Here is a 23,890-nt window from a genome sequence, read left to right on the forward strand (position 1 = left end):
TTTGTATATGTTTTTCCAATTCTAATTCATTATGAAAAAATAATAAAAATAAAAGATCCTACAAGAATAGAGAAGATCTATCCCTCATCCTTATCTCAATATATCGGTAGAATTGAAGAATCTGTCAACGTTATCATATTACAGCAAAAAGAAGTACATAAAACTGTCCCCTACTTACATCTGCAATGAATCTTAAATCGTACCTACAAATGTATACAACGCCCAAAATATATGCAAAATGTTGACATTAGACACCCCAATCTATGATAATCCAAATATCTTAAGTGGGGAAGAAAAAAAAGTATATAATATTTAAACCTTTAGTCACATTTTTTGGAACTTCAAAGGGAGAGTCTGCTTTTAGAATGTTTCAAAATGACCTTTTCAAGGAACTTGTGAATGTATTGTACACATCTGGAGTATGAAGCCAATCCATGTGAGATATGCACAATGGTGATTTTCATGAAGATATTGCACTTTCCACATACTTAATACATATTTACACTTGTCTTTATAAGAGTTATAAGTGAAGAATATCAGTCGATGAAATTTCCACATCATCAAGTCCAACAAAAATAAAAATTTTAATATAATCCTCTACCTTTTCCGCAAGTTAAAAAAAAATAATAATAATTATCATAATGATGATGATGATAACAATAATAATAATAATACATTCCCTGCAACCACAACTTCTTAGGCAATCATATCTATATACAAAACAAGCTCACACTTTTTAACACACACACACAAACATAAAAGCATGTTATACCATGACTCTTTTCATCATCCCATCTGTAGAGGCTTTTCAACAATACACAGGGAGTTTACTTCTTTTATAAACATTTATAATAAATGCTACTCTTACTGATGTACAAAATCACAGAGACGATAATGATGAAGGAGTGTTAACCCCATGTGGACAATGTCACTACATGTAGCTAGCACTATCAGCTGTCAATACAGGTTCCATCACACTCCAGGGGTTAATACCTGCAATCCCATCCATGGGAAAAGGTAAACTACTGACTCACTGGTTATCACATGTATAGGGGCCATCTTGTACCTACCATATGCACTTTTTTCCTTCCTAATTTGGCATTACATCATCTTGGTATGAAAGTGCAACAGGTTAAAATACAGCATGGCAACTCTCACACCTGAATTATTTACATAGTACAGACACTTTAATTAAAGCTTGTAAGGATAAACAAGATTGTTATATATATATATATATAAAAGGGCACTGATACTCTACACTTGTAATGCTTGGGTTTAAATCACATCTCACAGACTATTTGAAAATATACCACGTAAGGTTGTGTCCACTTTTTAATCACTACCCAAGAGTGACTTCATTTCTACAGTGCTGCCTTTGTGACTGTGATGATGATTTAAAACAATGCATAGAATTACCATACACCAAAGGATTCAGTGACAATTGCACTAGTGGTATAAAATGGTTCTCCAAGACCCTACTTAGCACATCTGTTACAGCTGTGAACTGTAATATACTGTATCTGGAAAAGTTTATGCCTGTTCTTTTGAAACCCAAGCAAATTCAAAATAGTTGTCACAAATATCCATGTAGAGTCACCATGGATGGTATTAAAAAATGAAGCACAGCCGACCTCCCATCTCTTCATAATGACCTTATTTATATATTAAAATAATATATATTTATATATATATATCAAACAAAAAATTAGTAACCTTATTCATGGCTTAGGCCACAAAACAATATTTTCTTGTAATATAATTTTTTTTTGTTTTCAGTTAAAACTACAATCAGCAATATCCCTCTCTAGAAATTCAGTCACATCACATCTTCCTTAATCCTTCTATGGTAAAATTGGGTAATAACACCATGTAATAAATTGTAAAAAACAAGCAATCTTCATTCCAACTCATTTTAGTGATCACATCTATGCAGAGAATACCTAAGGCATCAAGTCACATCTGAAAGCTTGATTGATTACACCACTTAACATTATCTGGTAATTAAAAGAATATTATTGTGGTTGTTTGTGCTTCACTGCTTAACTACAATCAGTAAGTTAATAACATGAATTTTCTGCATCACCAACATGTCATTAAAAGGCTGAGCAAAATTTAACTACCATGTCTCAGTGCAGTACTGAAATATTTAATTATCTATTCACCCTCAGCGATATTTCCCTTCCAATTTTTTGACAATAAAATTTTACAGCCATGTACCAGAATAAAATTCATGATGAAATGTCATCATCTTGTCATTCAATAAGTTATTACATTTTGCCTTGTTATAACAATTTTAAGACTATAAACATCAACACTCATTGTCCTATATTAGACTACCTTTCATGTTTAATGTGAATATGCAACATCAACCAATTCTTTCCCATAAGACAGCTAGGAGTAAAGTATTATTAACCTATGTGTTATGTTATTTTGCTTGCTTGTGCTTTGTTAGTTTTATTGTAAGGTGAGCCAGAACACAGTGAGGGCAAGCCATCTCTGGCTGATCACTGTGGTACTGGTCCAGCAAAACCCGTGCTGTATTACCCAGCAGGCCCGGGACAGTCATCACCGATGTTTCCATTTGAGGAAGAACTCGAGTCTGTTGTAAATAAGAAGAGTTCACCTTTAATTCCAACAGGAATCTAAAACTCTAACTGAAACTCAAATAATTATATGCCAATATATATATATATATATATATATATATATATATATATATATATATATATATATATATATATATATATATATATATATATGTATGTATGTATGTATGTATGTATGTATATGTATATATATATATATATATATATATATATATATATATATATATATATATATATATATATATATATATATATATATATATATATATATATGTATACATGTATGTATCCGAAATGTAAAAATTAAAATGATAAATGTTTTTTTGATGTAGCATTTTTTTTTTTTTTTTTTTATTAGCCCACCCGGGCACAGGTCACTGACCCACATCGGGGCCTGGGGGGTGAAAATGTAATAGTAATAATAATTATAATAATAATGATATTACATAATAATAATAATTATTCATAGTAAATAAAAATTTTAATAAAAAATACACAAAAATAAAATAAGAATGATAACAAATGATAATAATAACAATAATACTGTAATAATAAAATAATAATAAAGAAATACAAGAATGAAAAAAAAGATCAAAAGTGAGAAACACGACCTAGACCTATGTATTATTATTATTATTATTATTATTATTATTATTATTATATTTTAGCCCCCAGGCCCCAATGTGGGTCAGTGACCTGTGCCCGGGTGGCTGATCTCTAAGAGAAAAAAAAAACCCTAACCATTCTGAAAACCGAAAAATTCCAAAAACCGAAATGCATCTGGTCCCAAGGATTTCGGATAAGGGATTGTCAAAAAAAAAATATATATATATATATATATATATATATATATATATATATATATATATATATATATATATATATATATATATATATATATATATATATATATATATATATATATATATATATATATATATATATATATATATATATATATATATATATATATATATATATATATATATATATATATATATATATATATATATATATACACACAGTATTACCCCGCCTAACGCGGTTTCACTTAACGCGTTTTATCATATACGTGGTGCCTCGCCAGAGCTGAACTTTCACTTAACACGGATTTTTCCACATATACGCGGTGAGTGTCCGGCTCAGACGCTATTTTTAGATTTGCCCCACCCGCCACCCTGCCTGACTGCCTGTTTTAGCTCATAAAATTCATACAAATTGCCCGGTCAGAATATAATTTACATTGCTGGAATTCTTATAATTTGGTGATCATTTTGAATATAAACATCATATATTTTGCATTAGACATACAAATTTTAGATAAAAATTTTTCTCAGAGTAACTATGTTATCTTTTGTGCAAAATATATGACATTTATATTCAAAATATTCCTGGTCTTACAAGGAATCCAGCAATGTCAATTATATTATCCTAACTTTAGTTTGAGGTATTATTTATTACAAAAAAGGTAAATATTCTGGTGTTCCCACACATCTGGTGGGACGGTTGGTGGGGGGTGGGGGGGAGGGAGGGACCGACCGACCATCTGTTACCCTGTGAAAATATATATTTTTTTTTATTAACTGAAGATATTTGTTTTAGCTCATAAAATTCATACAAATTACCCGGTCTGAATATAATTTACATTGCTGGAATTCTTATAATTTGATGATCATTTTGAATATAAACATCATATATTTTGCATTAGACATACAAATTTTAGATAAAAATTTTTCTCAGAGTAACTATGTTATCTTTTGTGCAAAATATATGACATTTATATTCAAAATATTCCTGGTCTTACAAGGAATCCAGCAATGTCAATTATATTATCCTAACTTTAATCTGAGGTATTATTTAATACTAAATGTTGAAAACTCTTGAAGGGAGGATTGGTGGGGGGTGGGGGGGAGGGTTGGGACTGACCGCGCGGTTGGAAGAGGGGGGGAGGCAAGGTGGGGTACTTTGATTGACAGATAGTGTCCTGAAGATTATTATTTTTTTTATTAACTGAAGATATTTGTTTTAGCTCATAAAATTCATACAAATTACCCGGTCAGAATATAATTTACATTGCTGGAATTCTTATAATTTGGTGATCATTTTGAATATAAACATCATATATTTTGCATTAAACATACAAATTTTAGATAAAAATTTTTCTCTAGGTAACTATGTTATCTTTTGTGCAAAATATATGACATTTATATTCAAAATATTCCTGGTCTTACAAGGAATCCAGCAATGTCAATTGTATTATCCTAACTTTAGTTTGAGGTATTATTTATTAAAATTTAGTGGTTTTCCCCCAAAAATTTCTCAGAGAGGGAAGAGCCGGCAGTGTAGTGTGAGAGGGGGAGGGAGTTGAGTCCATTATTTGAATGGACATTAACTTGGCGACTGTATTTCTCTATTTCTCTTAAGTATTAATTGTGTGCATGTACCATCATAAAATTAAGATGTTATTTTTACTACAACATAGGTATGTGCCTTCAAAAAGTGGAGTTTGGGGGTCGGGCCGGTTTCTATTGGAATTAATCCCATATGTTCTGTTGTTCACTTAACGCGGATTTCACTTAACACGGGACCCTCTGGGTTCTATTGACCGCGTTAAGTGGGGTACAACTGTATATATATATATATATATATATATATATATATATATATATATATATATATATATATATATATATATATATATATATATATATATATATATATATATATATATATATATATATATATAAAGCATCATGCATTACATAAAACAAATGGAATAAGTGGGCAGTGTGGATGACTTTCAATTCCACAAGCAAGTAAACTAATTTCCCCCAAAATCCATAGCTACATATGCCAAAGCAACCACATTAAATTTGTTGCAAATCTAGGGCTAAATCAAAATAAAATGAAGAAATCTATTTAATTATTCATCCCCCCCCCTCCCCACCGGTCCTAAAAAAAATAATGAAAAAAAAACAAAAAAATATGGAAAAATGGAATTCAATGGAAAATAATTCACAATACATACCTTAAAATCCTTCTTAGTGAAATGATGCCCACAAGTAAATAAAACACAATCTTTCTCTTGTTCCTTGGGAATCTTGCTTCCACCTTTTTGTTTATGGCTGCCAATTGAAATAGAACCTCTTGTCTCTGTCTTCTTGCCCTGTGCACTCTCTTCTTTTTGTAGTTTAGTTATATCATCCTGTGTCAAGTTAATACTTTCAGAAGCCTTCTTTGTTAATGCATCCACAGCTACATCGAGTTGGCTGCTTTCTTCATTGAATACAGCTGAGGTTCTGTTGCTCTGGCTGGGTTCAGTACCGGGCTGAACACCACTGATGAGAGCCAAGGTGTCCACATATTCCCCACCAGCACCTCCTGGTTTTAGGTGAAGAGAAATTATCATCCCAACAAGTTGGCCAATACCGCCAGAGGCAGCTTCCTCTGCCATGCCAAAATAGTTCAAAATGCCATAACTTTGGATAATAAAGATAATAGAAGCTAATTATCAAACTTGTCTGGGATCTTATAAAATACATTACCTATTTCCCAAGTTTGTTGAAGAGGCAATTATCAGTGAACATTAGTCAAATCAGACAATTTTGGTATTTTTCATAATCACACAAAACAAACAATTAGTATGATTGGTGAGAAGTTTAACTGCTAAGAGAGATACGAAAATATAAGTGAGTAAATCCACTTCTTAAATCTTCCCAACCTTTACACCTTGCCATGTTCATAAAATGAATAGTATGTACTGTATTTGTACATGTTTTCATCATGCAAAATCTCATCATGCTAGTCTGCCCTTTTATTGGGAAAAAATTTACGTCTCTTCATATTACCATATTTGCTGGCATAAAGGATGCACTCTTTTCTAAAAAATTTTGTCAAAAAATAACCCTGCATCCAATGCACCCATACTACAGGTTGTACCTCTCTAGTCCGGCAACCTCGGGACCTGACCGGTGCCGGACCATGGAAATTGCCGGACCATGGAAATTCACCCTTTTCCTGGATAGATAGTGACTTGTGCTTATGCCTGGAAGCACTAGCACCACTTTCTCTGCGTCATGGTCTCTTTGAAAACATATTGAAGGGTTAAATGTCGTATAGTAGCTTCTTAAATTTCGTGAGTTTTTAATTCTTAACGTATTTTATTGGAACACACACAAAAATAAATAAATAAAAATTTTGACGGCGGAAACTTGAATTTCGACGGGTTTGAACGGCCCGCCAACGTGCAGACGACGTGCATAATCGTGTAAACAGCGTCATTTCTCTTATGTACAAAAGATTCATTATTGTTTATTACTGAATGTCTTATTAATGTTTATGTGTGCAAAATGAGCAATACAATTCATTAATAATACGTAGAATATTAAAACACACGAGGAAATGATACAGCATTGTATTCGTTGATTACAAAACCAGTGACTGACTGGTTCTACATATAAAACTGAAGAAAATAAGACCTTGGTTGTAGCTGTAGTAAAATTAATATGGTTGTTTTAAGTAATGTTATTTAATGTTAATAAATGGAACAATAGAAGTAGCTAACGATAATGGTAAAGAAAAAAGAGAGATCGCATATGTAAGTGCGCATGCGCACACGTGAAAACATATCGTCATTACTTTACATAAGAATATGAAAGCAACACTTATTTACTGTTCATATATATTTTAATTAATGTTTCTGAATTTGTTTTTATTGAATTAATGTACGTGTGTGCAAAATTAACAATACAATTTATTAATAATACGTGGAATATTAGAGGAGACGAGACGGCTGCCGGCATTGTTTATGTTAAAGCTTACGAAACCAGTGACTGATTGGTTCTACATATAAAACTGAAGAAAATAAGACCCTGAGTTTAGCTGTAGTAAAATTAATGTAAAAAAATGAATATGGTTGCTTGAAGTACCTGTAATGTTATTTAATGTTAATAAATGGAACAATATAAGTAGCTAACCATTAATGGTAAAAAAAAGTGAGACTGCGCGTATGTAAGTGCGCACATGTGAAAACATATCGTCATTACTCTACATAAGAATATGAAAGCAACACTTATTTACTGCTCATATATATATTGAAGGGTTAAATGTTGTACTCTGTATAGACAAGCAGAGAGAGAGAGAGAGAGAGCAGCCGAACTGCCGGATGTAAACAAACCTTAATTTCCCGCGGCTTTGTTGTTGTTTTTTTAAGGGGATTAGCCCACCCGGGCATAGGTCACTGACCCACATTGGGGCCTGAGGGGCAAAAATTTAATACTCCTGCAATAATAATAATAATTCAGATAAGTAAAAAAAAAAAAAAAAAAAGCTGCCTATCTACCTATTGGACAAACTAAAATCGTTCCGGACCACGGGAGTTTCCGGACCACAGAATGCCGGACTAGAGAGGTACAACCTGTACCAGGTTTAACTGTATTTTTCTTTGTTTTTCATTTACGGAATTTATCCTACTTCAGTTATGTGAGCCTAATTTCTTAAAACCTCTCCATGTCATTCTTGGCCTATTCTGCTCCCTTCCATTTTCAAAGTCATGCGTCTCTTGACCCGGTTGGTCTCCTCCATTCTCATAGCAGAACTATCTCAGCCTACCTGTACAAAACACTTGGCCAACTCTCAATACCCAGCTGCTCCCTGCTCAGAACTGGGTTTCCTACCTTCCAACATCACATTACACATCTATCTCACCATTATGCACTATATAAAAACATATTTTTTAGCAACCATCCTACCAAGCATTTTCCTCATTTGTCTATATTATCACAGCTTCTCATCTTTTACCAACTGACTCGTTCACTAAATAATCTCCCTTTTATTCAAAGTTCTCCACAACCTATTCTAAGTGGAATGTTAACCTTTCTGTCAGTTATAATCTACAAGCTAATTTGCTTATTAAATATCTATGCTTATTCTTATTCAGTTTTGGTGGTTTGCTTACAAAGGCAACAAATATCACTCAAGTTCACATTATATCGAACCTTTCACCTCATACTGCCATCTTTTAGTAACTTTCACCTCATACTGCCATCTTTTAGTAACTTTCACCTCATACTGCCATCTTTTAGTAACTTTCACCTCATACTGCCATCTTTTAGTAACTTTCACCTCGTACTGCCATCTTTTAGTAATCTGATAGCCATCAAACGATATCAGCAATTTTATCCAACCAAGATGAAAAAGCCAAACAAAAGGTAACAAGCAGGAATGTAAGTGTTCAGTCTGCCTTTGGATAGAAGTCCTAAAGTGGGAGAAGTGAAGGCCTTTTCTTTGATACATGTTCACTCTACAACACTTACTGATATCTCACATTTTATTAAACCATACACTGTAATAGCCTTTCAATGTATGTTACTTACACAACCTGTATATCTCCATGTTTATCCACTTGTGCCTCTTTTGTCAATTTTTTTCCTTGCATTAATCTAATTTATTTGAGTATCCAAATATCTACCGGTACCTATAGTTTTTTAAGCAAAGGACATACACAAAGCTTGTATTACACAATTTAATTCTGTACAGTAATTCAGATTTTGTTATCCATGGTGTACTATGTAAACCATGCTTGAACCTAGGTCATTTGTCAGTAATAATGAATGGTGTTCCCACACATTGTTTTAGGCCAGCCATCACTGGTAAACACCTTATTCCCTCCAGAAGCCTTTGTAGTTGTAAGTTAGAAAAGTAGGATGAAATTATTACAAGTACAATATCTGTAAAGGTAAAATAAGTTAATTATATTAAAGTACAGTACAGTAAACAAATAAGTAAACACAACTCAATGACTACCTCATGGTAATGCTGCTGCCTACCAACACCCAAATATCAACCAATGCTAACCACCAACATCCTAACTTCACCTGATGATAGCTGGGTCCTTGGTCATCATTGTGTGTTACTGAACGGAATTGTGCACGGAGCTAAACATCCATCACATGAGTTGTAAGATAATTAAAAGACCTTTTTTCCATATACTGTGATTTTGCATACTGTACTGTACAGTGATCCCTCAGTTAACGAGCACCTCAGTTAACGAGATTTCGGTTAACGAGTTACCTTCCATAAGATTCTTAACTTCGGTTAACGAGCAATCCCTCGATTAACGAGTTTTTTACAAGCCGACCTCCACATGTTTTAGCTTGCATTTGGTGGTCCACCAGCTGTAGTATTAGTCCGCCAATACAGTAATCGGTTTTAGGGCTTAAATTCCTTACTATTTTAGTAAATATCAAGAAGTTTATACTATTCAATAATTTTAAAAGTTTAATATTAATATTTTTTAGTCATTTTAACAATTATTGAACATAATTGAAGGTAAAGAAACTAGTTTCTGGCACGCCATCCAGCCTGTTAACACACCAGACAGGCGTTAGTCTCTCTCTCTTTTCAATGGACGTAACCTATTGCTTGAGACTCTCTTCAACTAAACGCTTTTTTCTGTGTTTCCAAGCAAATTATTGGTCATTTTGAAATTTATTTTACATATTGACAATATATAATGCAGTGCAGTGTTGATTTAAAGAAAATAATCTTGATTTACACCAAGAGAACTAAAATTTTATGGGTGAAATGGCACCATGGGGTGACTTCTCTTCCACCCCAATGCCTTCTCTTCTCCCTTCTCCTCCATCCCCATTCTAATTCCCATCATCATCATCATCATCATCATCCAGGAGCCTTCTACTTACACACCTCAAAGTAAGTGTGCTTTTCTACATTTTTTTTTTAATTTAGGCAATTTTCTGTGAGCTGGAACCAATTACCCAAAAACCCATTGAAACAATGGTTTTGGTTAACGAGTTTTTCGGTTAACGAGCAACATGCTGGAACGGATTGTGCTCGTTAACCGAGGGACCACTGTACTTGTCTATAACTTTACAGCATTTGGAAATTTTTTATTTTGTAATAGTATTTAAAAGATGCAGTTTTATTGCACATATGCAGAGTAGCCAATTCTTCCGGTGCTGTAGCTTAAGAGTTAAAATTTATTTAAAAAGGGAGGGAAAATGGTTCACAGCTACAACATTTTGCAAGGATCTGGGTCCTTGTCATCTCTCTGGAGAACAAGGTTTCAATGATAAAGCCATTTTGGTACAGTACATTATCATCATATTATTACCGTTTTATGGTTATTTTCTAAGATTATGTGGGTTAGCTATGATTACCTAATAGCATGTTGTCCCAGTTGCCATCATGAATATTTAAAGCAAGTTTTATGGCTGGATGCAAATGGGCAATATATGTTGGACTTCCAAGAACCCCCTTAGGTGGCAAGGCAGGTTCACTACTCCCTGAGGAAATCAAAGATTACCAGCTCCCTTACACAGATAAAAAGCCCATGAACACTTACCTGCCTGGAGATGGCTGATAACTGAGGTACACAAATTGAGACAAAACTTGGTGGACAGCTGACTGAGCACCTTCATGGCAGGGTCATTGCTGGGATCCTCGGTAGCTTCATTATCATTTGGAGCACCATCACTGTCAAGAACAACAGTTTCACATCAAGAAACATGTTCAGCAGTCTAATAATTCATAAGTATAGGTGCCACTACCTAGTGATTTAGGCAGTATTAATTCACTATTGTCAAAGAAAATTTTTTCCCTCACTCACACAGGCATTTACAGGTCATTGGAATCGGGAGCAAGAACTGCTCTCTCTTCTTTAATATAAACAGAATACAAGATGGAGGATTTAACAACCCAACACTCCTGGTGTGAGGAGTTGAAAGGCAATAGTGTATTGGTGAAATGAGACAACATGTTAGACCTTCCACATAAATGACTAATGGTATCCAACTCCAGGTTATAAAATTGTACAAAAATCAGGCTAAAACACACTCAAGTCTTTTAACATTTTAGATAAAGTTCCTCCAACCTAAAGTTCAGTGAAGGGCAGGCAACTTTATTTCTTGTGAAAAAATTCATCAATTTGTTTAAACTGAATTTCTTACAATAGACAATAATCTGTGATAACTGTAATAGATGGAGAGAACTTTTGCTGAACCCCACTAGAAAATGACCAGAAATTAAAGTGAGAACAAATATTCCTAAGGGTTTGGATGGAGTTGTTGGTCAAAGAAAACTAAATGTTAATTAAGCAACACTCCCAGGATACCCTGCAACACTTTACATGTATTAGACTTTCACAGTGCATCACTGTCTAATTAAATTAAAGCAAAGAATCCTTCAAACAAAAATGGCAATATGACATGGACAGTGAAGTGACCATGATCTCTTTCCAAATCCTGTCAACATGTTTTGTAGAATGACTGTTGCTGAGGACCATCAGAATGACTGTTACAGCATGAGCTCCCTATCCCTAATCATATCTTCAAGATAGATACAGTATAGAGGTGCATCTCACTCGTCCCACTTGTCCCTATGATGCTTGGGGAATAAAGAGATGGTCCCTGTAGGCTTACATCTTATATACCTGGCATGCATACAGTATGGACACTAAAAAAGTTACATGAAAAATTTATATATATATATACCGGGGTATATGTTCAGTATTTCAAGTCCAAAAGTGCTCTACTCTATACTCACAAGTGTCCTTTAATCAACAGAGTGCAAAACTGATGCTAGTCCTTTTGCCATGCCGCCAGTAACTTTTTTTAGAGTTAGTTCTGTGGTCTAACAATATTTCATCTAGTACTGTACAGTACAGATACTTTAATTTAAAATTAATATTTTGCATTCGAAAATTTTAATTTTCTTGTAATTTAGATTTTTTTTGTAAGCTTGCTTTCATTTGCAGCCATTAATTTACTTTTAGTGCAATACAGACAGTAAAAGGTAGCCAACTAGTCATTTTGGGTTAAAAGAAGAAGAAATTACCCTTTCAGATTTGTAACTCTTTATGATCAATTCAGCACCCTGATCAATACAGAACGCAAGGACAAACTGCAGGGATCCACACAGTACTGATGAGAAATTTAAACAGATCTCTAGGTATTACTGAGGACCTCTCAAGGAACCATTATATCCATTACAGTGGACTGGTGACAACAGACCATTCAGGGAAAGTCAGGATAAACTGGTTCTTAGGAATGGTCTCAAGAGTGCACTAAGAAATGATAAGACCAAATTACAATGGATGTCTCTGGAAGGCAGATACTGTAGCTCCTATCCACTGGCTACAACACTCGAGCATTTTTCAACATTTCTAGTGAACTCCATGAATCACACTCTACTCTCAAGTATATGGCAAGAAATAAGTGCAATAGGTTTCATGGAATAAGTGCAAGAGGTTTCATGGAATAAGTGCAATAGGTTTCATGGAATAAGTGCAATAGATTTCATGGAACAACAAGTACAACAGATTTCATGGAATAAGTGCAATAAGTCTCATCAGAATATGTCTCAAAAAATATATACCTGTACAGTATATATATATATACTGTATGCTGTACAGTATATACAGTATATACTGTATGCTGTACAGTATATATAGTCTAACACCTAAATTTATCAAGAGTGGTATAAAGTGTACCAGCATCTGCACACTGCCTAAACATTTCCGACTTAAATTTGTTATCCAAAATATTTCCTCATTTTTCAAAAGAACAAAATTTTACTGCATAAAAATCATCTCAAACTCTCATTCAAGGGCATGCCATAATTTGTAGGGCATTCCAAGACAAAAACTGAGGCAAGAATTGGAAAGTATCATCACCCAAGTCCTTTTGTACAGGGGTATTTGTGTTTTTGTTTAATTCAATATGCATGCACGAGAAGGGAACAGCACTAAATCATTACCACTAACCCAAAGAGCAGAAGTGCCAAAGGGTACACAGTGCGGGGGAGGTGTGTGAGCAAGAGGTCCTCCAGCTGTGCCAGCGGGAGGGCGTGCGACAACCAAAGAGAGATACCCTCCTGGAGAACGTGCCTCATGCCTGTTTGCGACTCTTCTGTTTGTAGCTTCAAGTAGTGATCTATTATCCGCACCGCTTCAGCAACCAAGCTATTTATAGGAAGAGACATACAACTGATGAGAATGAATATATATGTACCAAATATCAAGGACTGCAAACAGGCTTAATATGGACTTGCTGTAGGTCGAAAGAGGTTTATGCAATAAGCACAAATAATTTTAAACTTATACAGTACAAAGGACATGAGAAATACAATATACTCACTATCTCATAGTGCTTAGGACCAACTTCATTATGAAAGAGTGAATCTTGTGTAATAACAGTAGTAGTTCCCTTATCCTCTGAGTCACTGTGAACAGTCTACAACTGCATAAGCAAAAATATAAAACTTTAAGGCAAGAATCATACTGAAACAAAATACAGACCAGGTGGATTGCAAAGTTAAATCCCTATAATTGCAGTCATGTCACCAGGTTGTGAATAATTTTGTTTAACAATTACAGTATTTATTCTGTAAATACAATAACACAATTTGTTTGATCCTGGCATAATCTATTTTTAATGAGTACATTGTGTTTTCCCCTGTATGGATATGCATGTACCGTATATCACGGCCTATAAGACGGAATTTGAACCATAAAAAAATGAGCCCAAAGTTAGGGGGTCGTCTTAAGCACCAGATATAAAATTCTTACCTCTTAAATATTGCGGGTTTAGCGTGTCAAGAGTGGTGCGTAAACCACTCACAAGGTCCTACCACTAATTATTTTATACTGAAACTTACGTTTGGGAAGCTGGATTAAAAATAAGATTACCATTTGGGAAGCTGGATTAAAAATAAGATTACCGGTATATTAAAATAATAAAAATGTATTATAAACCTGTCTAACATAACGTAAAAGAACAATATACCCCGGTAATAAACACAGCTGCTATCATCACCCCCCCGCCCCCCCATTTGCCAGTGACAAGAAAGGGAGTGACCTTGACTGTGACCGCCTGTGGCTATTTTTAGCCGTCCTTGTGTTCGGAGGTGGTCAGTAATGCATATCTGTATATTTACTGATCATAATACTCATCTCCTATAAATAATTCATTTAAAATTTATTTTTTTACAAATAATATTCAGTAAATGACTGCGTTAATTCTTGAAACTACCGACAGTGGTAAATTTAGGATATAAATGATGAACAGAAGTCATGTCATGGATTTGGAGTTTGGTCCTTAATGATCACCATAAATGTCTGGTCAACTTCACCTACCAGGTATAATGGTAGCCTCCCTCTTTCACAAAACAAGTATATAATTAAAGAAAATACTTGCAGTGTGTTTAATATATTACAGTATATTATAAATAAATAAATAAATCAACAAATAAATCGGCAAATCTATTTCAAGTAAATGGAAATATTTTACTCACACCGACATTAGTTCCAGTTAAATAACTGACGCTTAAGTGAGTCACTAGTGTACACCAGCCGGTAAAATTTGATGCCAATACTTTAAGTGAATTGTCCTTATTTTAAATAACCAACCATAAATAAATGCAAAAAGGAAAAAAGATCAAAGGTGAGAAACATTATATTGTATGTATGTTGTGTTGTCAAAGGAAGAGAAACAATTGAAACTCTGCAATTGTGTGTAAATGAGGCAGAAGATAGATCAGCAACCTAAGACTTGGTCACAATTTTCGTGATGCCATATGGAAGTAGGATCTACCATTAGATAATACTGTACATTATGCTTCCAATATCTTCCCAGGCGGTAGTATCTCCCTGTTTGGTAGCTGCCTAAAACTTTTAGTAATATTACTTTGATACAACATGATAAATTACCCAGTATGTATTGTCTGCAACCTTTATACAGTAATTGGCCACATTTCAAACAAGAAATTGGTAATGAGACACAGTCATCACACAGTGCAATTAAGCATATGTATTGAATTCAGTAAAGAGAACATGAAATTGGGCAATAATTAATTATTGATGTAACAGAAAAATATGCTTCACATTCAACAATACAAAGGAAATAGTTACTAAGACCCACATGAAATTTTACTGAATATCCTCTGCAATCTTTGTAAAATCTGGTTCACATTTAATAAAAGCTGCTTCCACAAGTTTCTTTTTGTGAGTGTTAGTGAGCATTGAACAAAACAGTACTTGTTCTTTACACAAGTCTGCTGGCAACAGTGGGTTGACCCAAACATTGAAAACAATATGAACTTTACTTGTTTCAAGATATTAATCTGCAATTACAGGAGCTATGTACTTTTGACTGTATTGCCAGTCCCCAGGTATAATGCTTCCCAGTCTCACAAAAATTATCAGATTAGGTGTTTGCTGCATCAAGTGTTCAAAGAGCCTTATCTTACTTAATCAACTTAGCTGGCCACTCATATATTTTGGATGCCATCATGCTGGCTACAAATATAAATTTCCTGGCATCATGTAGCCAGAAGTATGAGGGTTGCGGACCCCGAGTCTAAGATGACGTAAATACTCCGTTAAAAGCCTTATTAAATCAATAACTGATAATGTACATATATTTGGTACCATCATCATTGTAAAATATCTCATATTGCAGTATTCTGCAGTGCAAAATATTAAGACTTTAATGTTAAATTTCCATCATAGGCATATGATTTTTTCTTTTTTTGATTCAGAAAGTTTGTTTGGTTACAAATGAAGACTGGAAGCAAGTTTACTGTACTGACCTTTTCTCTGGAGAAGAGGGGAGACTTTGCTGTTTATCTTGACTAGAAAAGTTTTCATCCTTTATATTTTTTTCTTCTTGATTTTCTTTTGTGCTATCATCCCCTTCATTTTTTTGTCCATTGTCTTTTTTGTACAGGTCACCACTTTGCTTCAAAAGGGCACAAAGATGGTGGTGCATTGCTTGGCTGTACTGTCGCTCAAGGGTGTAAAGTGTTGCCAGAGCCTGGTGGGCTTCTGCTTCTTGTAGCTATAAACAAAATAAAATATAATAAAATAAACAAATCAATTAATACACAATAAAACTAACAGATTTAATAACTCAAATCATGTAGCACATAATATGACACTGGATAACTTTATACAGTACTCAGGGTATTCATACAAAATAATTTTTCTAGTTGACACATAGCACGGACCATTTAACAAACTTATGAGTGACTTAGAGCTTGGGTGCAATGAATGAGTTTATACAAATTCAGGTTGCAAAACTTATTTTAAGATCCTATTCCAGAATCTGTTGAAATAAGGCAATATGTAATTTAATGCTCTATCTGTGTTTTGTTCTGTATACCACTGCACAATACGAAAGAACATGTATCAAAACTGATGTGTTATCTGTGTACATAAAACCTACCATGTTTGTAACATTTTTTATATTATAGCTGCTATGGAGGAAGGTGAGCGCTGCATGCAGAGTACAGTCACCATACAAGCCATCATCCACATCATCAGTTCTGGCACCTCCTTTTTCATCCACTGGCACATCCATCATGTCTAGACGAACTTGACTTAACCACCAATGGGCTCCACCTTTTGGCTAGAAAAGGAAAACTTACCATTATTTTCTGTTAGACAAGAAGGTTCATCATCATCATGTACAAAAAGAAAAATCCAAAATTAGCATAATATCAGACACAGGTACGTGGATACTGATTACCAGACATGTATCATTTTTGGTGAATACGTATATTCAAAGGTAACTTTGAAATTTACTTTTGTACTTAGTGATAGATTTTTGTAATTTTCAACTAAAATGTTTTTCATTCACAGAATGCAAAGCCAGTGACAGAGCAGAAAAAAAGACAAATAAAAATTTACTGAGAAACCAAGCAGTACCATTAAATACAGTAAACCCTTGTTATTTGTGGGGGCTAGGTTCCAAGGAATGGCACGAATAGCAACTTATACTACCTAAGTGCACTACTGTATGCCTATACCAAACAACCAACCAGCCGCGGCAGCACTCCTCCCCTCTTTTAACTTATCTAATAATTCGACTTTCTTTGTTAGGGTCATCACTGACTTCTGCCTTTTACAATTCATTTCACTAGCATCACTAGCACTGACACTAGACAGTCTTTTAGGGCCCATTTCACACAGAAACAATAAAGTTTTAAGAGTACAACATGAGATGCTGCGTCACAGGCAATGGTTGAGCGTGAACAGAGGGAGAGATGCTGTGGGCGCGTGGGATGACTCGTTGTGCTGCGCGAAAAGGCTCGCAAGCTAGACACCATAGCCACCATCTGCTTACAGCGAATCGTCGAAATCGTGAATCGCAAACCTGCGAATGGCAAGGGTCTACTGTAAATGAAACCTTATGAGCTTATGCATGTTGGATTTCACTTTTAAAATTTTATTTGGCTAATGCCTGATGATTTTATTCAGCACAGAGAAACTCCTAGTACCTGAGGGGTTCAAGATAAAATTTATGAAGTCTAGTTTTAGCAAGAATGAACAACTACCATACAGTATATACTCGTGTATAAACCGATCCCATATACAGTATATAGTTGGACCTGATTTTTTATTAAAAAAAAAAAAGTTTCTCATATATCTCTTGTATATTTCATCCTACCTTTTGAGAAATAATAGCTACAGTAATCTCTCCGTTAGCTGGAATCTCCGATCCCCATAAATCTCCAAAAATTGGATTTTTTTTTACAAGCATTCCAAGAACACAGTATTTGGGAAAATCTCTCCATTCCAGGTATGGAAACAAATTTCCTAGGATTGTATCATGCACATTTCCAGAAAATTCTGAAAAAATATCTCCGTTTCAGGCATTGGAACAAATTTCCGAGAGATTTCTTCATGTTTCTGATGCGGGGATGCGTGCCGGGTGAGGGGCATCTCAGAGTGCTAAAGCAAACTCAACTCCCTGTACCTCCTTTCCCAGCATTCTTAAACCATATCACCTACCTTTCTTATGTTATTTTGAAGCTTATTTTGAAGCAACACTTTTACACAATCTAGATCAATAAATAGAGCTAAAACCACAAAGGGAAATCTAAATTAAAGTTTAACATGACCACCATTTGTATAGACACTAGTTGCCTAGCTTCAACAATCGCCATAGCAACACAGCCCAACTGGGATGCTGACTCTGCTGACCTCAAATTTGAAAAATATGCATTGAAAAATACATATTAGTAAAAACTACAAAGATTGATTGATAGATTGTGGTAATTACATTCCTGGTGATGCAACAGATTAGGTCATATGTCACCAAATTAAACTAAAAGCTTAGAAGTCTAAAATCAATCCATGCAAGGTAAAAAACATACTGGTAAATAATAAATAGCAATGAACTTTTGTAAAAAAAAACAAAAAAACAATTAAACATTAATAGATAAAACTCAAAGCTTGTGTAGAAGGAACCACAAAGAAGACAAGTCACTGTTAAGAATGTAAAAGTAAACCTTGAAATTACCCATTCAAGCATTACAGAGATCCACTTCTATTTTGTAATTTACTTATATTGTACTTCAAAAGAATACAGGAAGCTAATAAAGAAAAAATTCAACCTTACAACAGTACAATATATGTAACACACAGGTTAACCAAATTAATATTTTTGGGATTCATCGTGGAATCGGTGACGTATCAGGAAAGAGCAATGAAGAGTCATAAACCTAAACAAGTTCAGTATCAGCATTTAGATGATGTACTACACTTACTCTCTCTTGGCTGTTTGTTGACATGCCATAATGATGGGGAGGTGGGCTTGGGTGAGGAGGAAGGCCATTTATCACTCTTGGAGACTCACAGTTTGAGTGTACACTATGTGGGACCTTCAGCACACGTTTTGTTGTCCGCAGCATGAACACGCGTCCAGCCTGTCCTTTGTCTTCCTCTGTGGTGTTGCTCTTGCCCAACTGGTGAAACATAAGTTTATGTCTTTCTAATATATTTCTCCAAGGATGATGTAATGCTTAGTTGGGTTCTGACAGAAATGAAATATCAAGCACAGAGCCTTAAACATTGAATACAGTAATCCCTCACCAACAGTATGGTTACATTCTAGAATTCCCCTGTGGTTGGTAAAACCACAGTTGGCAAGGGCTGGGTCTAATGAGAAATGACCCCTGAGCGAAATGCCTAATTCCTAAAATGTACAGCTGAAGGTTAAAAATAAGTAAAGGGTGTATACTATACAGTACAGTATTTAAGTGTTTTTTTCATTAAACATTACTGTGTAAGATTTCTGTGTGGTACACTATACAGGTACAGTATTAGAAAAATTTACACAAACTGTATATTGGAACAGTCCCCCTACTGCCATATGCCTTAACTTCAATGGTCTCCCAAGCAACATAAATATCTTTATAAAGTTTTCATACCCTACATGGTTTTCATATGCAAATTTGCATATATCGTACTGTATTTCCCAAAAAATTTGTTTCCTTGAAACTTTAGAGCAGGGAATATACTTGTAAATGTTGGGCTTATCAGAGTTGGTTCGTATCTGCTTCGTAGGTCTGACAGCTGCACTCCTCAGTTATCACAAAGCACAGTCACTCCTGGATGTAGCACACATCTTTGCATTTATTTCTACTGTTATTTCAATTCTATTTTATGAGTGATTTATTCTCATATCTTTATAAATGCTTATATCACAATAAAAAAAAAATTGATGGCACAGAAAATGTAAATTCTTCAAAATGTAGGATGTGTTATGCATCAAATATTTTTTAAATACAGTATAGTCGGATTTACGCGGTTTTTGTTTACGCGTTTGGTCATTTACGCGGTGCCTTGCCAGAATGAAATGTTTTAGTTATGCAGTAAATTTCATCATTTACGTGGGAAGCAGCGCAGGCAGGATGTGCACAAGGTAGCCCAGTCATCAAAACATTACCGAGTTCTTCACCCGCCACCCACCACAGCCGGCCCAGTCAGTGATAGTGAGGATATGGACTTTGAGGGGTTTGACAAAGAGGCCCTGCAAGCCTCTGTGGTGGCTAGTGATACAATTGATACAAGTGAGGGCCAATAATCTGCCCTCTGCCTCGGAACCCACCCCCCATCTCCTTGTGCCCAGCCATCTTTTCTACTAACGTAAGTGTTAAAAAACCTAATATTATTGATATTTCTCTTAAATATTAATTGTGTGTGCATACCATCATAAAATTAAGATGTTATTTTTACTACACCGTACGTATTGTGTCGGAAAAAGTGGAGTTTGGGAGTCGGCCCAGTCTCTATTTCAATTAATCCCATATGTTCTGTTATTTTGTTTACGCGTTTCTCGTTTTACGCGGACCTCCACGGATTCAATTGACCGTGTAAATGAAGACTATACTGTATACTGTAAATGTGAATTTTAAAAATAAATTGTAAAAAAATCAAGAACTTATTTTCTTCAATTTTGTAAAAAATGGTGTTTCTCTTATTTAAATTGTATTTCATCAATAAAACTATAAAAAAAATTATGTGAAAGAGACACATTGAGTATGCTGGCTACACTCAGACCACGAGGAGTGTGGTTACTTTTCCAGTTCCCAACAATGAGTGTTAAATGATGACTATTGCCAGAGCAATAGAAAGCCATATATTGTATAATGTGAAGGATGAAACTAAGCAAACTTATAAAACACTTGGGAACCGTGGGAGGGCGGGGGGGAGGGGGGGGGGGTGAAGGAGGTCAGCCCCCAGGTCAGCTGTCAATCAACCACACATTAATGATTTTATTAATTTTAGATTTTGATGTTATTTTCATCACATTTTATGGCATACATTATTATTTGTACATGATTGCTCAATAATATAATAGAAACCAAAGAGTAAATATAATAGTAACATCACCATTAAAAAAATTTTTATTACCACCATAAATATTTTTATAAACATTCAAAACATTCAACATTTTCATAATACTGGATACTATATTCTGTTCACTGTAATATCCCACCTTCCCTAACAGATGCAAGTCTCTGCAGCTAACTAACTACCCAGGTTCAACTTTACCCAAGGTGGAATACCCAATGAAACTGCTAATAAACTTAAAAGATGAAATTTAGATGCCAAAACCCACAATCATCCATATATATTCCTTTCAAGAATAACCCTTAATCCTGTAACAATACTTGTAATTCTAAAATGGAGAATAAGAGCAAAATCTGAATAATATACAGTACAGTAAGTCCTCGTTTAACATTGCCCCCGACAACGTTGTTTCGTTATAACGTCGCTACTCTTTAGATACCCATGATTCGGAAAATGTCCTTCCGATTCGGAATAACGTCATCACGGGCTACTTTGTACGGCGCATCACCCTCTCTCACCCAGTCAGAGCGGGAGGAGGAGCCACCCTCCGAGTCTCGGTGACTCGCCACCCTCCTCCTCTCCACTACCCACCACACACTCACTCCACCTCCGCCCATCAGTGAGTACAATACAAAATTATTTAGTTTATTTTTCTATGAAAATTTCATTGAATTTATGTACAGCATATGTAATGTATTTTATGGGGCAAAGGGAGGCTGGGGAATGTAACTCCCATATTTTATCTATTTCTTATGGGGAAAATTGATTTTGTTAACGTCGCGGTTTTCAGGAACGGTACCACGACGTTAAGCGAGGACCTACTGTAATTATATATTATAAATTGTACTTGTATTTACTATTATACAATTAGCCTTTTGTCACTAACTATTTCAGAAGCTAAATTAGTGTTTCCCGCACACCTTTGCATCCTTAAACAACTCTAAGATATTCTTGCATAGTTGTCTACTCCACCATTCTAAGACACTTCTTCCTTTCCTCACTCTAACCTTCAACATTCAATCTTTGTCCCCTTCCTTCCATCCTGCTTGCTACACTTACAGTACATACAAGTCCCCAAATCAGGCCATATTTGTACTTACCTGAGAATAATAGTTTGACCCCCATCCCCATAGCTGTCCCTGAGATTCGAGAGCAAGGGTAAAATCAGCTCCACAAGCTATGTCAGTAATGTAGGCTTCGTCCAGGATACGAGTCGGACTCAAAACTTCACGACGGTTTCCAGTTCCTGTAAATATATGATGAACAAGTTAGCATTATATTAACCCTTTTACACAGTGGCTCATAGGTGTGTTGGTTCCTACAAATGAAGACTGATGCACTGGCTCAAATATAATACCAATACCTTATAAAAACCCTAGATACTGATGGAAATTGTATACATTACGGTACACTGTTTCTATGGCACCTTGGGAGCATTAGCAACATGTGATCATTCTTAGAGGATTGGTAGTACCTTATCTGAAGCAATATAGAGAAAATGTAATACTGTCCCTCCCAATTTACAAACTGATATATATATATATATATATATATATATATATATATATATATATATATATATATATATATATATATATATATATATATATATATATATATATATATATATATATATATATATATATATATTGGTCTGAGAGCAAGAGTTACCTGTTAATAGTTGAAGAAGTACCTTCTGATTCATGTGTTAAATTTTATCTCTTCAATATTATTTACAATGGCTTTTCACTCCTTTCTTCATGTTATAGGGTTCCCCAAAATGATTAGGTTGATGGCCCTCTAAAAATATGAAGAGACTGGGCACCAGGATGCCAAACCTTATATACTGTAAATCAATGACAAATAGAACAAACTACAGTACATACTGAATTTTGGGGATGATGTTTAGAAGTTAAATAAGGTCTGGCTCATTGTTTCTATTATCTTTTTCTTTTATGAAAAATTAGGTTCTATGTACAGTAAAGGAAAATCTGAACAATCCCTTTCATAAATTTAAAGGTGTGAAATACAAAAGTATACACCCAAGAATCTTGTTCATTACTAGCCATAAAAGAACTCACCAAGTTGCCCAGACATATTCCTTCCCCAGGCATATAAAGCTCCATGTGTTGTTAACAGGATACAATGCTGACTTCCACATGCCACTGCTCTTACTGCACCAAAACCGTGAGGCATCTCTACTTCCTGTGGCAGAAGGTGACCCAGGTCACTAGGATCACATGATGGTACAGTATTTGCACTGACCTTACGTGACCCACCACAAGGTATAGAGTCTGGGGAAAAAAATAAAATTAGGGTTGTAATTAGAAGGAGAGTTGATGAGGTTTGTAATTAGAAAGCGGAGCCAAAACTGGAGCCAGACAAGGAGGAGATTTTGCAAGGGTTTTTATCTAAGCATGGAGACACCAGAAAAGGGTATGAAGTTTATATATTAATCAGGCTTTTGGAATGTCTATTTCAGAGTTATTGTAGTTCCTTTGAGCCCATGAGAGCATATAACAATAACACAGAATCCAAGAAACAACCCTACTCAGAGAAACGTACAAACCATTATTTAAAGACAATTTTGCCAATTGCCTGGAAATACTTGCTCATCTTAATTTAT

General features: G+C 34.8%; 1 protein-coding gene across 5 annotated transcripts in view; it reads right to left on the minus strand.

The window, feature by feature from the left end:
• Positions 1–306: 306 nt before the first annotated feature.
• Positions 307–23,890, minus strand: part of LOC121874922 — a 67,443-nt gene continuing 43,859 nt past the window's right edge. For 3 of the 5 annotated variants that reach the window (XM_042379273.1, XM_042379271.1, XM_042379272.1), the window contains exons 18-28: positions 23,346–23,558; positions 22,365–22,510; positions 19,176–19,373; positions 17,639–17,779; positions 16,850–17,032; positions 16,215–16,462; positions 13,763–13,864; positions 13,390–13,587; positions 10,972–11,102; positions 5,635–5,987; positions 307–2,599 (exon numbers count right to left, since the gene is read on the minus strand). In XM_042379273.1, the coding sequence (XP_042235207.1) occupies positions 2,426–2,599; positions 5,635–5,987; positions 10,972–11,102; positions 13,390–13,587; positions 13,763–13,864; positions 16,215–16,462; positions 16,850–17,032; positions 17,639–17,779; positions 19,176–19,373; positions 22,365–22,510; positions 23,346–23,558 (2,087 nt within the window). In that variant the 3' untranslated portion in view covers positions 307–2,425. The remainder of the gene's footprint in view (positions 2,600–5,634; positions 5,988–10,971; positions 11,103–13,389; positions 13,588–13,762; positions 13,865–16,214; positions 16,463–16,849; positions 17,033–17,638; positions 17,780–19,175; positions 19,374–22,364; positions 22,511–23,345; positions 23,559–23,890) is intronic. The other 2 variants (XM_042379275.1, XM_042379274.1) reach the window with 2 other exon arrangements.

This window comes from Homarus americanus, unplaced genomic scaffold (genome assembly GCF_018991925.1).
Source record: "Homarus americanus isolate GMGI-L3 unplaced genomic scaffold, GMGI_Hamer_2.0 scaffold56009, whole genome shotgun sequence".
In the NCBI taxonomy this organism is placed as follows: Eukaryota; Metazoa; Arthropoda; class Malacostraca; order Decapoda; family Nephropidae; genus Homarus; species Homarus americanus.